General features: G+C 35.6%; 1 protein-coding gene across 1 annotated transcript in view; it reads right to left on the reverse strand.

Annotated features, from left to right (window-relative positions):
- NUDCD1 (NudC domain containing 1) overlaps positions 1-17896 on the reverse strand; it is a 76782-nt gene that overhangs the window by 47598 nt on the left and 11288 nt on the right. Inside the window, exons 2-4 of the mRNA XM_070630829.1 lie at positions 16888-17042; positions 5758-5943; positions 2003-2183 (exon numbers count right to left, since the gene is read on the reverse strand). Of these exons, the coding sequence (XP_070486930.1) occupies positions 2003-2183; positions 5758-5943; positions 16888-17042 (522 nt within the window). The remainder of the gene's footprint in view (positions 1-2002; positions 2184-5757; positions 5944-16887; positions 17043-17896) is intronic.

Raw genomic sequence — 17896 nt, forward strand, 5'->3', positions numbered from 1 at the left:
CTGGTTCGGATACCAGGCGCAGACCTAGCACTGCTCGTCAAGCCATGCTATGGTGGCATCCCACATGAAAAATAGAGGAAGACTGGCACAGATATTAGCTCAGCGACAATCTTCCTCAAGCAAAAAAAGGGAGATTGGCAACAGATGTTAGCTCACAGCCAATCTTCCTCACAAAAAAAAAGAGAGAGAGAAAAAAGGTAACAATTATATTAGTAATAGAAAAAAAGAAATGAGACGTTAAGAAGAAAAAATGAAAGATACAATGAACCATAGAGGGAATTAATGTTCCTATCATTACAACTTTGGGAGAGAAAAGGAAAGGCGATGCTAAATATATCTGTCCAGCAGAGGTAAGGAAACAAAGATGAAGGGAATGGAGGTGATGGAGCTAGAGCAGAGCGTCACTGTGTTCTGAGGCAATCTGATGAGAGTTACTGTGGACTGAGCTAAATCTGTCACAGAACCAAGTGTCTTGGAGAAGAGAAGAAGGAACGTGCATGATGATTTCTCCTGTAAGTTGTTGCATTATGTACCTTAATAAAAAAATTGAAGTTTCTAGTATTTAAAGCAGGGATTGACAAACTACAGCCTGTGAGGCGAGGCTGTATTTATGAATATTTTTGCATGGCCTGTAAGCTAAGAACAAATTTTATATTTTTAAATGGTTAAAAAAGATCAACATAATAATATTTAAATACATGTAAATATCAAATAAAATTCAAATGTCAATGTCCATAACTAATTACTGGAATAAAGCTATACTTATTAATTTATGTATTGTCTATGGCTGTTTTGCAACACAATGGTATAGATGGGCAGCTGTGACATAGATCATAGGATTACCATCTAGACCTTTACAGAAAATGTTTTCCAACACTTAATCTAAAGTTTTAAGTTGCTGTATTCCTCCAGAAATGAAACCACAACACTGGGAAGAAGAACAAACAAATTACATTAAATACGTCAAAGAACAACTCTAAGAAATATATTCACCTTATTTATAAACTACCTTGATATATATACATATATATATACACACACATACACACAATATATATACACACATGCATATATACAGGTACATAAACACACACATATACATATATATATGTTCATTTTAAAATAAAGGGGAAGCCCTCTTAGGAAACAAATGCTAATAGGTCTTATCAGATTGTAAACTAGCAGCTGTGGTAAAGAAATCTTTTTGTAGCAGTGTAATTTCAGACTGATAAGTTAAATGAGTACTTCAATAAAAAACGAGAAAAAGAACAGAGGCATCATGGGAACAAGTTCCCTTAGTTCTCAACTACAGAAAAAAACCACTTGCTGAGTCAGTAAGAATTAAGCACTGGGAAAGAGCAAGTCCACACCATTAAGGAATCCTAATTAATAAATGAAAAAGTAATTTTTAATGTCCAAGTTAGAAGTCTGACAGACAGTTTCAAACAAACCAAGTGTCAGGACTTTCCTACACATGGAAGCACTCTGGGTGAGAAAAACTAAGTTTTCCTGAGAGTAGAAACAAATGATAAAGTTCAAGTAGATTTAAAAGAAATCACAGTTATAACTCAAGGAAATAAGGGTATTCACTTCCATCTAGGTATCTATACTTCAATTACACTGTAATTTATAATTAATTTACATTTAGTATTATATATATAAGTTCTCATATGTGTGTGTATATACACACACACACACACACACGAATATATGGATATATTCTTGTATATATTGAAAACATACAAATTCTTCAAAAATTATGCAATAACGTCTCCCTTTATACAAAAACCCATAATTGATTATGGAAACATATTATTATTTTTTCTGCAACCCATACCTGAAGAGAAACTATCTATAGATATTCATTTCACTGGGTGGCAGGCAGTAGAATCATAACACAATCCCAAGACAAAGCAAACAGCATTTACGGGAACAGCTTTGCAATTCAAAATCTACTAAACGATGGCAATCACTACAGATTCATAATTTTGTTATATTTTACCTTTATTTTTCTTACTGAGAGTGACCCACTCCAAAGAAACATAGAAACCACTTCCTTTCATATCCAATTCCTCTTTCTCTATTCGAAGAAGCAGGGTAGCTATTGAATGTTCTTCAGCTTTCAGCAATGAGATACTGTGAATTATGATAAAAGGATTCCCAACTTCTTCATTAAACATAATCTACAAAAAAAAAAATTACACATACACAAAAATGTATATATTACACGAACACAAATAGCACAAAGGGAATACACAGATCTGATAATTCAACAATTAATTTGGATACTATTTATTACAAGGTATACAAAAATGAAAAAAGCCTTTAAATAAAGGTTGCAAGTTCAAATAACATTCCTTGAAGAAAGAACTGGGTTTTTTTTGAGGAAGATTAGTCCTGAGCTAACATCCTCCACCAATCTCCCTCTTTTTGCTGAGGAAGACTGGCCCTGAGCTAACATCTGTGCCCATCTTCCTCTGCTTTATATGTAGGACGCCTGCCTCAGCATGGCATGACAAGTAGTGTGTAGGTCCACACCTGGGATCTGAACCGGCGAACCCCAGGCTGCTGAAGCGGAACATGTGAACTTAACCACTGAGCCACCAGGCGGGACCCAGAGAGAACTTTTTAAAAAGTATCTATTTAACAGAGAAAAGTGGTCAATATTCGGCTTAAAAACAAAGAAAACAAAAGGCATCCAAATAGTATCTAAAGGAGAAAGAGAACTAAAATTAATCTCCTAGAAAAGAATCAAGTGAAAACAGTGCTCTACACAGAGGACATGAGCAGGCCAATGTTCATTCCTTCATCTCTTCCTCTGTCTCATATATGATTGATTTCTGCTTTCTTCCTCTCAGTTGCTGGATACCTTGGGTGTGTGCATGTGAGCGTATGTGTGTATGTTTTTCCTATTGTTTTTGTTTGGTTTTTCTGGGAGTTTACAAAGGTGAGAGTCAAAGGAATTGGAGAACACATCACTAAAACTTTCTTATTTCTCAAAAACACAAGAGGCCATTTACATTCAAAAGATATAACTCAACAAACTCTATTTGAAATATAACACTGAAGTTGGGGCTGGCCTGTTGGTGTATTGGTTAAGTTCGCGTACTCCGTTTTGGCGGCCTGCGGTTCGTGGGTTCAGATCTTGGGCATGGACCTGGCACTGCTCATCAAGCCACACTGTGGCAGCATCTCACAGACAAAATAGAGGAAGACTGGCACAGATGCTAGCTCAGTGACAATCTTCCTCAAGCAAAAAGAGGAAGATCGGCAACAGATGTTAGCTCAGGGCCAATCTTCCTCTCACACACACACACAAAACATACACGCACACACACACACACACAACACTGAAGCTGCTTTTTAAAAGCAAATCTAAGCAGCATCCAAAGACACAAAATCTTATTAAATTCTTTTTTATACCACAAACACATAATCTAAAATACTATTATATAACAGTAAATACTGTAGCGACATTTTAAGACTGATTTCTAAACAAGAGTTTTGAACAAAAGGAAAAATAAATGGTTGAAAAACCCCCAACTGAAAAATAAAAGTAAGGTCCTTTGTTTTTTTAAACCTGTATCTGGAATCCCATCACAATCTGCTCCTGCTGGAAAGAACAGTGTGCTTTAACATCATCAATGTCCCTACGTGTTTGAGCACCTCCACCAAAATTATTCAAACAGCAGACCCTTGGAAACCCGTGTGAAGTTTTCCATAAGCAGATTAAAAAAACTTTCAAATATTCAAAACAGGGATGATAAAAAGTCAGATTTTTAGTTGGTTGGTTGAGTTTTGCTTTTGTCTGGGGGATGGGGGAGACAAAAGGGAGGAAGGAAAAATGGTAAGTTTTGCCAGGTTGCAAGTAGCTAGTTTATTGTTTCCTCCTCTTCTCTCTCTCTCATGTGACTCAAAGGGACTGGAATGAGACCAGAGGAGTGGATGTCTGGACTTTTATAAATGGTTAGCCTGAATTTTCCATCTTCTGAACAAGCCCAACAACTCAACTGTGATATTATTGATATATAGCATCCCCAGCAAATTAGAAGCAAAACATCTGGAAAGTAGTCAGTTTTCCTGTCTCCTTTTATTTCTCTTCTACATGTCACTCATCACCATTCTTGCTTGGCCCCCTTATGCCCTACCACGCCACCACTACTCCCACCTTTAGATTCCTCTCTATTACATCAATTCCTCCAAAGTCCTAAAATTCTCCTAAGTTGTTTCTCTTAAAGTGACCAGTATTCCACAGTATCCCTCCCAGCTCAGTTAATGCTCAAGTCCCATCTCTTTCCCACTCCCCACCTCCCCAATCCCCAGTCAAAACTATTATTAACTGAAAACATCTCAGGGGGTGCTTATTTCAGTACGGCAGTGTACACTCAAGAGGACATGAAATAGATCTACATTTCTGATTTAAAAAATCTTATTGAAGTCCTAATATGTGCTAAGGGGATATACACAGCAGAAACAAAATAAATTATAAATCCATATGAATTTCCTCCTCGCAGAATATGTGGTAATATTTTTAAGCTGAAGTGAGCTGGATCAGTGTATCTCTTCCTGCTTAAAACCAACAGAATTCCCACAGCTTGATAATAGATAAATTCTCATTCATCTCTCTCCTACCCATCATTCTCTAAACTCCTTCCAGCTGGTTCAGGTAGCTGTGCTATACACCACCTTGCCTCAGTAAAAAAAAAGAATAAAAAGTTATTACTGGAGGCCACAGCAGAAAATGTCACAATGTCCAATGAGTATTTGAAACTGTGACTGCAAAGGCCCCCTGTAGACAGGCTACTGGTCATTTGTTGAGGTTTTTTTTAGTTCTTTGAACACACTACAATTTGGTAGTATTCCATTTAATATAAGTCAGTAAGAAAGGTAAAACCATTTGGTTCTAAGGCCTTCTTGATTTTTCTCAAATAACTAAAACCTGGTCTGTGTAGGTATCTATTAGTCCAATAAAAATATTTTATAAGATATAAATATATTAAGTTCATAACTCTTTATCTATCCAGAATTAAAGGCCACCTACTTGCTGAGATTTAGACAGTAGCAATATCACAATATACTTATTAGTGTAACTCAGTGTCATCTTTTTCCACTTTCAAAAACTGTAACTCTAGAGAAATTAATTTCCTATTTATTACTACTTAAAATCCTAACCTGCCCCTCAGGTTTAAGGGATTACATGGTTTTAAGAAAACTGAAGTAAAAATGGCATCTTAAGAGATTGGCACATTACTATATTTATGTTCGAGGCTATTTTTCTAAGTAGGGAATACTCTGATAAACTCGCTATTTGACCAAGCTAAACACAGCAGACAGCTAGCAGAGCAGTGCAGGAGAAGTGTGCTAGGCCCATAAACATACCAACAAATACAACATGAGTAGAGGAGAAAAGACATCCCAATGTGATTTTCCGGCCAACTCTTCTTCAAGAAGAAGGCAATGTCAATGCTTGGTGTACTGCTTTTCACATATAAAGCACTCAATAAACATTTGCTGAAAAATGAATTCAATTCTTGACAACTACCCTGACCTTAAATCAAAACAGGAATGGTTAACATACCTGTTTTGTAAAACGTATAGATTTTATAGTTTAATTAAAAAGATATCCAAAACATTATATATTCTAAAAACCAAGAGGTCACAAGTAAACTATACCTAAAAAGTGCTATTTCAAAATCATTCAGGTCTAATTTATATATATTTTCCAGACTTTGCATAAGTCTAAAAAAAAAAGCTCACCTCCCATTTTTCAGAAGCACTATTTCCACGTTCACCTGTACCAATGAGGTATAATCTTCCAGTTCCATCTGACAAGGTAACCCAGGTAGAAGATGTGAAATGGATAGATGCACAAAGGCGATTGTCGTATGCTGTCAAATCTGTAGGAAGTCGAAACACCTCTCGTGGTTTTCCTAAGGCAGTGTCCTAAAAAGAAGCCAAACATAAATGAAACCCTCCCTCTCACTGATCCATACACACATGTATAAGTATCTGCAGCGTAGTGGTTACTCTCTTCTTCAAAACAAAGCACCTAAATTCCTTCCCTTTGAGTAAGAGCTGTACCACTGACTCACTTCTAACTAATAATATAGGCAGAAGCGACGATATGTGACTTCTCAAACTAGATCACAAAAGAGTTTACATCTTCCATCTTGCTCTCCCTCAGACTGAACATGGCAGCCCCATTGAGGGAGGAACTGAGGGCTCCTGACAATAACCAGCACCCTGCGAGTGAATCATTTCGGGAGTGTATCCTTTGGCCCTAGCCAAGCCTTCAGATCACTGCAGTCCTGGTGACATCTTGACTACAACCTCACAAGAAATCCTGAGACAGAACTCCCAGCTAAGCCGCTCTGATTTCTAATCCACAGAAACTGTGTGAGATAACAAATGTTTATTGTTTCAAGACACTAAATTGTTAGGGTTTTTTTCAGTATGCTTTTTGGTGAGGAAGATTGGCCCTGAGCTAACATTCATTGCCAATCTTTCTCTTTTTTTCTTTTTGTTTTTTCTCCCCAAAGCCCCAGTACACAGTTGTATATCCTAGTTGTATGTCCTTCTAGTTCTTCTATCTGGGACATCAATCTTCTATCTCAGCGTGGCTTGATGAGCAGTGCTAGGTCTGTGCCCAGGATCTGAAGTGGTGAACCCTGGGCCACTGAAGTGGAGCCTGTGAACTTAATCACTATACCACTGGCCTGGTCCCTCAAGACACAAAGTTTTGAAGTAAACTGCTAGACAGCAACAGATAACTAATCCAATGAAGTAATTTAGTCTTCATTCGTCTCTTAAGCTCAGACTTAATGATCAGTGTTTCTAACTAATTGGAAATACCACATCATGTTCTAAACACTTACACAGACATCACCCTGTGGTATGAAAAAACTACATTTAGACTATTAAAAACTTAGGTTTTTGTGAGCATATTTTTATTGTATCTATATCCTTATAAAAGCTGTAAGATGGACTGCATCATTAAAATGCTTTACAAGAAAATATACTGAAAGGCCTACAATTCAGGGAATAAACTTCTCATACACCAAAATGTATTCAATCCAGTAATTTGTTGTTGTTGTTGTTGTTGTTGTTAAAGTTAAAAGATTTTCCGACAGGCCAAAAATAATCCTTCATTCAGGTATTTCATTTTCCATTCCTAGAATTGTTTAGATCTATGCATACATTGATAAAATTTAAGTAAACTATATATAATGTCCTTAATAGCCACAGATTTTAGTGACTCAATGTCTCTTTCTAAAGCATCCAATTTACTTTTCTTTGAAAGGGCACTTTTTCTTCTTTTTGTACTCATATTTTACTGATTTACATAATATTGAATTAAATAATGAAAATACAATGACAAGCACAGCTGGCATAAAGTTTTTAGAATGACCAAATCTGAGTTTTAGTGATGCAAAACTCAATTAGCAGAAACAGAATTGTATCAGCATAGTATCGTGCAGCCTACTGGCAATAAACATTAAGCTTACTGCATCTTCAGTCAGCATGTTATCAGAGGGAAAAGAGAACGTCAGTTAATCCCGTCAGTCAGTTAAATGGAGGTCAATTAAGAGAAATTTTACTGCAAGCTGACATCTATGTAGGCATTTAGAACATGATGTGGTATTTCCAATCAGTGAGAAACAAATGAAGTAGTTAATAAATAGCACTGGGACACTAGAGATCTTTTGGATTTTCCTCACACTACAAACAAAAATATTCCATATTCTAGATAGATTAATAATCTAAATGTTTTAAAGAAAAAGCAAAATGACTTTGTTAAAAGATTAATAATGTTTTAACAATTTCAGAGTGGAGAAAGCCTTCCTATGCAAAATAAAAACATGTATGAGACGGAGAAAAATACTTGCCAAAAATGTAACACAGAACTACTATCTATAACACATAAAGAGCCCTTAAAAACTCAACAAGAAATACATGATTATCCAAAATATTTAAATGGAAAAGAATATGAACAAGAAAACTGGGTTTAAAAAAAATAAGCCAGAGGGGTGGCCCCCTGGTGTAGTGGTTAAGTACTCCACTTTGCTGGTCTGGGTTCGTGAGTTCGGATCCTAGGCATGGACCTACACCACTCATCAGCCATGCTGCAGTGGCGTCCCACATGAAAAATAGAGGAAGGCTGGCACAGATGTTGGCCCAGGGCTAATCTTCCTCAAGCAAAAAAGGAGGAAGACTGAAAACAGATGTTAGCTCAGAGCAAATCTTTCTCAGCAAAAAATAAAATAAGCCAGAAAAAAACATCTTAGCTTAGAAACGCCTATTCTTGACAAAAGTGCCTTGTTGGTGGGAGTAAAAATAAGTATTGGCTATTTGGAAAGGATTATAAATCAAATTTTATGATGTTTTATATACTCTTTGATACAACTCCAGCTCTAGGAATTTAAAAGAATACTTGCACATATACATAAAGATCCATGAAATACAAATGCTCATTTTAATAATGAAAATGAAAAATTGTGCCAATAAAAAACTAGGCAACAATCTAGTTGTTTATCAATAGTAAGAAAAAAGCAGCCCCTGACATCCTGGAGCTGGCCTGGTAGCATTAGTGAGGCCTTGGTTTTGCTAGGAGCAGGGCTGGCACTAATAGCTATGTTCTCCTGATGAACAATTTCACAGAATATAAATATCAATAAGGCCACTGTGTTACCTGTATGACCATGATGAAACATGACAAAAAGAGCATCGTTCCATAATGATATCTGAACACAGATGAAACATGAACACTGTCAAAGCCACAAGCAGGACCTTAACTCAGGCCAATATGAGTGACTGTAGCTTCTTTACTAATTACAGCTTGAGCCGCGGTCTAATCTTCCCTCCTTGTGGATAAGACTTATTAAGACAGCCATCAGAGAATTATCCAGTTTCCAATCCAGAGCAAAGCCCCACTTTCTTAAATACTCCCCCAAATCACCTTATACAAGCTCAATCCTATAAGTCCTTTCTAATATCCTCTTACTGAAACACTCTGTGGTTCCCCATGGTGTGCATTCTCCTCTGCTGCAAAATGTAATAAATCCAACTTGTTCAATTATAGATGTGTACCTGGCACCACTGGAGAGAATGGTTAACTGTGGAATTTCCATCCTTTGGAATAACCTAATAACTGTTAAAAATACTGAAGTGGATTTATAATACTGACATAAAAAGATCTCCAAGAAAATAACTGAAAAAAAGAAAGATGCAGAATATGTACAATATGAATCCATATATATTGAAACAACCAAACGCTGTGATATGAAAGCACAGGGTAAGCTGTAGACAGACACATGCTGGTCTGTTCATGGTGTTTACCATCAGAAAGGCAAATAAGACTGGAGTGCGACAGGTGGTAGGGGAGATCGAGGGTAAGGGGAAACTTTCCATTTCTGCTTCAAATACGTTGCTTGACTTTTTTTTTTTTACATTGAGCAATTTATGTGTGATATACATAACTTAAAAAATATTAATAGGATAAAATAAAATAGAACCTGTTCCTCAAAACAGTTGTTTCATAGCAAAGGTTTCCAGGGGTCTCATCCACTACAAGCCCTTTGCTGAATCTCATCTAGTAAACCACTATTAGGAAGAATGCAGGGCTAAACTTGTTAAACCACTATCCTCCACTTCATACATAATTATTAAGGTTGTTTTAAGCCATTTTCTTTTAAATACAAGGTTACACATGACTGAGATTGCTAGAAGTCTAATCAGATAAATGAGTACAATATCCAATAGAATGATTAAGATATTCAAGTATATAAATGTAAAGCCAAAATTAATTAAATAAAATACAAAAGAAATCAGTTAAATGATAGCTTAAGTGAAAGCAACCCGAATGTTTCTGATTTTTGAAATCTAATTCTCAGAGTATATTTTAATCTTAAATGGACTATATGAAATAAAATATTTTCTTCTGTAAATCTTAAATTAGAGTGTTAAATTATTTCTGAAGAACCTCCACTGACAGTTTTACAAAGTGTCCTCATAATAATGCTTTATGATATTGGCATCTATAATGTCCTTGTCCTACCCAATCATTTTCTTCTTCCAGACAAAACACGGTTAACATAACTACAGTTGGCCCTCCCTATCCTAGGATTCAACTAACTGCAGACTAAAAGGCCTACAATGGTTGCATCTGTACTGAACATGTACGTACAAACGTTTTTTCCTTGCCATTATTCCCTAAACAATACAGTATAACAAGTACTTATATAGCATTTACATTGTCTTAAGTATTGTAAGTAATCTAGAGATGATCTAAAGTATACAGGAGGATACAAACAGATTACAGCAAACACAACACCATTTTATATAAAGGATTTGAGCATCCACAGATTTTGGTATTCAAGGGGCGTCCTGGAACCAAGCCCCCATGGATATCAAGAAACCACTGTATATTCAAAGCTGTTGAAAATTATTCTGAGGGGGGCTGGCCCCGTGGCCGAGTGGTTAAGTTTGCGCGCTCCGCTGCCAGCGGCCCAGTGTTTCGTTGGTTCGAATCCTGGGCGCAGACATGGCACTGCTCATCAAACCATGCTGAGGCAGCGTCCCACATGCCACAACTAGAAGGACCCACAATGAAGAATATACAACTATGTACTGGGGGGCTTTGGGGAGAAAAAGGAAAAAAAATAAAAATCTTTAATAAAAAAAAATTATTCTGAGGTAACATTTCAACAGCTGAAATGCAGAAGAATTAAAATTTCATTGACGAATGGAACATTTACTGAATGACTACAATGTGCAAGCATCGTATTAAATAAGTGCTTGGATTTTTGCCATCTCATTTAATTATTACCAAACCCAATCAAATTGAAATTATTATCCCCACTTTGAGAAGATAAAGGGCCCTGTTAGAAAACACTGAATAATTTGCTTGGAACTCCACTGCTAGAAAATGGCAGGGCTAGGATTCAAATCCTGGTTGACCCCACTCCAAAAGTTGATGGTCTTTCTTGTATTCCACACTTCCTGAAGAAGAAACCATTTCCTTCTAAACAACTGATACCTTAAATCTCGTTGCAATTTCTAGAATACCCTCCCTCCCTACAAAAAAAAAAAAAACACTATGAATGCAACTACCATGTTCAGCTTTTCTTCAGGCTAATACATTATACAGTATTTTTCATTAAATTCCTGAGTCAATAAAATGTAATACAAAAATTATAATGTCCACATACTGTATATAATGGTACTGTAAATAAATAATAAATATTAATATATACTGTGTATATTAATGAAAAGCATCTCTAAATAAGAGTTTGGGGGCCTCAGTTATAGTTACAAGGAGACAAGTTTTGAACTAACAAAGCATTTTTCTAACACATATACATTTAGAGAAAGCACTAGTCAAATTTAAAAAAAAAACGGCCAAGCAAAATTAAATAAGGATGCCATTTACTAGCATTATTAGACACTGACATTTAAAATTTTGCCCTTTTAAAAGGAAGCAGTCTTTTTCTGGAGAAAACCTTTCATCACTACTGTTAACTTTATTTGAAAGAAAAAAAAATTTTGTTTCTAAAGCTTTAAGAAAAGGTGTTTTAAATTAATTGCAATTTGACTGAGTAATGTCTCTATGTAACACAAAGCATTCGACAATGCATTAAGCACACACAGTTCAAAGAACTTAATCCTTCCTATTATTTATTTCTTTAACCAGGTAAATAACTGGTTCCCTCCTAATAAACTCAAGTGTAGAAAATAAGCTGAGATTCAGGTCTAGAGACGAACATACTGGCATACAACTGAGCCGTCACTCCAAGACACAGCCTCACAAATACTTGCTTCAGTTGGAACCTAGTAACTCTCCTCCAGATCTTTAAGTGCAATTTAAAGAGGCATCACGAAATGAAACTCTTCTTTAGTAGCAGAAACAAGCTAGGTTTTCAGGTAAATGGAAAAATAAATTATTTTTTATTTTACAGACAGAATTCCCTAAATATTAAGAAACAGAACATATTACTTTAAAATAAGCCCTAATATCGAATAAAATGACAATATAATACAAAACAAATTTTAGACACTTTTTTCTTTTACTTTCCTAAGGCATGTTCTACTTCCTAAGTATACTTCCTCCTGATTGACAGTTCTCTAAAATTAAGGATCATAAACCCACAAGTTAAACTGACATGGAAGTAGCAGGCCTCTATAAACCTGTGTGTTGAACTACTGCCACCTGCTGGCTCCTGACAAAATCAAAATGTCAAGCAATGTGTGGATTTCCTTTCTTACGCCCACTTTGACCACAATAGTATTTAGCCCAGATTTAACAAGGCTGGTCATTTGTGAACCAGCCACAGGAAAAGAATCTCTCTTGGATTTGTGTATGTGTGCTTTGACTCAAAAACAAAAAAAAGATTCAGACAATAAAATCATATTAAAGCAAGTATTTACTGCAAAAAAAAAAGCCAATGTGTAGCCAGTGGCCAACATTCTCCACTTGCTTCCAACACAAAAGTTCAAAGAGCAAGTCGATTTCCTTTATGGCTGATCAGAAAAATAACAATAGGTAAGCGTAGTTTTCTTCTGTACCACAGATGCAGTTTCTCAAAACTTGGTCACTGCACCACAAGCAAAATGTCATCTGAGGGGCTGCATAAAATGCAGATTCCCAGCCCATGACTAATCCTGACATAATGAATATAGAATCTTCGTGAACCGAAATCTGAAATTAGCTTTGTTTTGATCAATTACTCCAAGTGATTCTGTTGTGCAACACAGTTTGAAAACCAAAGACAAAAGTTGAATTAATTAAGCAGAAACAAGCTAAAATCACCCCAAACATGGTTCTTTAAAAACAAAATAATAATAATACCTTTCTAAAGTTTGATTAAGGAAAACGGAAAAATAGAGAAGAGAAAAAGAGAGAAACGACAACAATCTTAGCATAAAACATGCAACTTTACAGCAACAAACTTGAAAAATTACGAGGAAATGGATGATTTTTTCCCCTAGTATAATAATATAAAAAAGTATAATACTACAAAGTTACCCAAGAAGAAGAGTTTGGATAAACCAATTACCATAAAATAAACTGGAGAGGTGACTAGAGAACTGCCACTGAAAGGACAGCAGGATATGCAATAGGTGCAAAGACGATCTTTATTTAACATATAAAGAACAGATCATCCCAATCTTCAACAATTCCAGTTCGAGAAAACTCTCTGATTCATTCAAGGAAGCCAGCAAAATTTAATCAAAATCTGATAATCACCAAAAACAAAATAAAACCACTATAACTTGTGGAAAAAATACAAATATTCTAAATAAAATGTCAGCAAAAAGAATCCAACAATGTATCAATAAGAATAATATACTCTTACCAAAAAGGGTTTATTCTAGGAACTTAGAGAATTAGGAAATTAAGAATTTAATAACTATATTAATTTAACTTACTACATTGATAAATTAATGAAAAGCACATAATCATTAACAACAGGTGGATGCTAAAAAGGCATGTAATAAAATTCAGTAGGCATAACAAAAAACACTAAATAGAAACAGCAACTGAAGGAAGCAACTTTAAAATAATAAAAGCTATTTATCAAAAACCAAGAGTAAGAAGCCAGCCCCGAGGCCTGGTGGTTAAGTTCAGTGCACTCCACTTCAGTGGCCTGGGTTCACAGGTTCGGATCCAGGGCATGGACCTACACCACTCATCAGCCATGCCGTGGAGGCATCCCACATATAAAATAGAGGAAGACTGGCACGATGTTAGCTCAGGGTTAATCTTCCTCAAGCAAAAAAAGAGGAAGATTGACAACAGATGCTAGCTCAGGACTAATCTTCCTCAGGCAAAAATCTCCCCAAGAGTAAGTATTTTCTTACGTAAATTTAAAAGCCATTACAAATAAAATCAAGAGCTAAACTGGGATACCTGCAATTCCCATTATTATCCAACATTGTCTCAGGAGGTTCTATCTAGGAAGAGCAATAAGATAAAAATGAAATGACACAGGAATGTTATTTCCATTTTCATAAGCACTGGAAAAGGAGAAAGAAAATCATTTCCTTTTGCTGATTGTATACTTTGAAAACCTAAGTCAGAGTAGGTAAAAATCACTGAATTATCAATAAGGCTGCTGTTTATACAATAGTCTTTATCAATAAACACCTAGAAAAGAAAATAGAAAAAATTATATTCTGTTGACAACAGAGGCAGAAACTATAAAATACTTAAGAATAAATTTAACGAAATTAGCATAAAATCAAGGGGAAACTATAAAATTACTAAAGAACATAAAAGAAGATCTAAATAAACAGAAGGACATACCATGTTCTGAGGTGAAAAAAGATCATAAAAATGCCAATTCTCCCAAAATCAATATAAATCCCCCACCCTCGCAAGACCTAGAGATTTCTCCATTGAAAGTTTAAACTAGACTGCCTCTGGCCATCAGGCCCAGCTAATCACAGGGGTAAAAGACACTACTGAAAAAAAAAATAGGGGAATCAGTGGATGTCCACATATTAAAAGATGAGACCACAAACTCTTTTCTTTTGCTTGGATCCCAGAAAGCCAGGATCAGGCCTTAGAGCTCTCAGACAAGAAACCAGAGGACTCCTCTCTGGGGATACCTGCCAGCCCATAAGAGGTACGACCTACAAAAACTAACATTTGGGGCAAGCAATCCTCACTCAAACAGTGTCACTTACCACTTAGCAAAAAAAGGTACATGGTAGGTCTTTTCCACAGAGGATCTAATAAACTGTTTTTAGAGTGCATATTATGTCTTTTCAACTAAATAATTCAAGGACTTTATAATCTAATTGCTAAATAGAGAATACTTATGAAGTGCTAAAAGAGTTTAGGGATGAAAATGATAACTAAGAACTAGGAAAGAAAGCAACTTGTAGAAACTTTCCCAGAAGTCATGCATTCTAAATTTCCATATTGCTTATCAATGAAATTTTTTTTTTAAAAAAAAACCCTTCTAATTTTATCAGGAAGCTAAACAAATTTAAACGCACTATATATATATGGAAAGGCATAGATTGTTTTGAACATATACAAACATGTACCAAAAGAGGTTATTTCAACATCAAGTTCAAACTGGGGAAAGGAGGGAAAGAAGCGGTTCATATTCTACTGTAAATTAATACACTGAAAGAATTCATTTTGTATGCTGCAGCATTCCTAGTGCATACAACAATCCGTAACATATAGTAGGTACTCAATAAATGTTTTAAATATTGGGTGAATACTACAAATTAGACTATGTGACTGAGTTAGGCTAAGTCAATATTCTTAGAGAACTTACCAGAATTTAGATTTGTCTTCCTAAAAAAAACAAAACATAACAGGATCTAAAAAACATAAAAGCACTTAAATTCAAAAGACATAATAAAATGCAAACTCTGTGTATGCAGAGCATGGACATGTATGATCGTGTATGGGCAGTACAGCGCACATGTATGGCACAGGCCATTTGGCTTGTGTGTACACACTATCTAAATATATGTGCATATGGAGTGTATGTGTATATATGTCTTTAATGAGTCCACAGATAGGCAAAGAGAGACTAAACTAAATAAAGAACTGTAACAAGTTATTCTATGGTATCCATAGAAGCTAGAATAAGTCAGAAAAAGAAATCAAAGCCAAATTAGTCTCTGCTCTGATTCCATGTCAAATAAGCTATCTCCATAAAATTATAGCATTTGATTGTCTATGGAAACTTTCCCATAGGAGAAGAAAAATATACTAACCCAGTCCCTATTGCTTATCTATAATATTTCAAACACAACCATTAAGTTTTCATTCCAGATTTCCAATCAATCTTGTGATTTAAGTTGGAATAAGTATTTCAAATTGTGATTACTAATGAGTAAAATGATAAAACCAGGATTTTGGCCCTCAACTGTGACTCTTATCTGCACCCCGCTCCCAGCCAAGCATAGTACTAAACTATTTCCTAATCCATACTCCTTCTGCATCTTATCCCTCCTTCCACGGTTACACGTTACCAATTTATTTGTGTATGTGGCTACTAAGCATGCAGCAACATTCAATTAATGTTTGTGGAAGAAAAATAAATATTTCTTATTCAGCAAAATAATTTATCTCAACAAACCTGTACCTGAAGAAGAAATAATAAAAGGAAGATCCTATCAAGAATGCAAAGCCAACTCCAAAGAGTAAGAACAAGTTTTAAAGAGCTGTTATCCATTCAACAAACATTGACCAAGCCAAGCCTTCTGCTAGGTGCTAGGATTATAGACATATAAGAATGTTTTCACACTACTATAGCAAAATTGAGCAGTTTTGACATTAAGACTGTCTGGCCCTCAAACCCTAAAATAGTCATTCTCTGGCCCCGTGTAGAAAAAGTTTGCCAACTCCTGGCCTAGAGGGAGGTCACGGTCCATGCAGATCTGAGAACCAGTGGTTTGAATATTGCTGGGGGAGTAAAGGGAGGATGTCAGGGCAAGTTTCCTAGATGAAATGGTGAGCTGGGACTTAAGTGAAGATTGGGAAGCTGCCTGACAAAGAAGAGAGAATGTTCTAGGCAGAGTTAATCACATGGGAAAGGGCTGGAGACAACAGGATACAGGGCATGTCTCAGGAACTGCAAGAGTCTGGTATAGCTCGGGTGTAGTATACAAAGTGGCGAAAGGCAGGGTTGGAGAGAAGGGCATTATAAACTGCATAGGCCAAGATGAATTTGTATTTTAAGAATATATATCACTCTGTGCTTACACTTGCCAAAAAAATTCAAAAACAAACACACAAAAAAACCACTTCTGGAAGCACATATTAAAGGTATGTGTACCTCAATTCTCTGGACATCAGATTAAAAATGAAAATTAAGGATCAAATTTATTGGAAAATCCTAGTACTATAGATTTATGTCTTACCAGCATCACTGTTAAATTCATAATCCTTCCAAGGTTATCAATGTAGTAGACACTGTCTTGATACCATGAATCACAGTGTAGGTAATTATACATTCCAAAGGCATGCATGTGTTCCAGTGTATACTGATCATCTCGAAGTTTTACTTCTGCCACAGCTGAAATATAAGAAAAATAAACATAAACATCAAGAGTTCTGCCTCCCAGTGTTCCTTTCTGCAGACTGCTTACAAGGCAAAGAAATCACAGAATGCTAATCACAAGGACAGTTCACTATACTATTCATTCAAAAACAATTTCTGGGTACCTACCAGGCACTGTGTGCACAGTATACACAGTGAATAAAACTAACATGCTCCCTGCCCTGAGAGAACTTAGAATATACCAGCCATAGGAGATTGGGCTTTTCATGCCACAATCCTCTTTTCTTTTAGGCACTGCTTCCTTGTAATTATGAATAAAAAGAGAGAGAAATTCCAAAATTGAAGGATTTCCTGTCTTCTGGGCAAATATTAAGACTACTTTATCAAGTGGTTTTGTACTTTTTAAAATGCTTTATTTCTATTATCTCATTCCATTTTACCACATATTAAGAAATAAAGAAAATGTTTTTATTATCTCATTATATAATTAGGGAAATAAACATAAGCACAAATGGTGACTTCTCCAATGTTATACCACATGGTTCCCAAGGGTACAGAACAAAACAATATTCTACCTGGAACAGAAACAACGTGTCCTACTTAAGGAACAGAGCTTCTCCTATCAGGGCATTTGCAGCTTCTATAATTTTATTTTACTTTTTTCCAGCTTTACTGAGATATAATCAGCATATGACACTGTATAAGTTCAAGATGTACAACATGATGATTTGACATATGTACATATTGTGAAATGATTACCACAACAAATTTACTTATCACCTCACATAGTTATAATTTTTTCCCTTGTGATGAGAACTTTTAAGATCTACTCTCTTAGCTGCTTCCATAACTTTAAATCTGCCAAATGT

This window comes from Equus przewalskii, chromosome 8 (genome assembly GCF_037783145.1).
Source record: "Equus przewalskii isolate Varuska chromosome 8, EquPr2, whole genome shotgun sequence".
In the NCBI taxonomy this organism is placed as follows: Eukaryota; Metazoa; Chordata; class Mammalia; order Perissodactyla; family Equidae; genus Equus; species Equus przewalskii.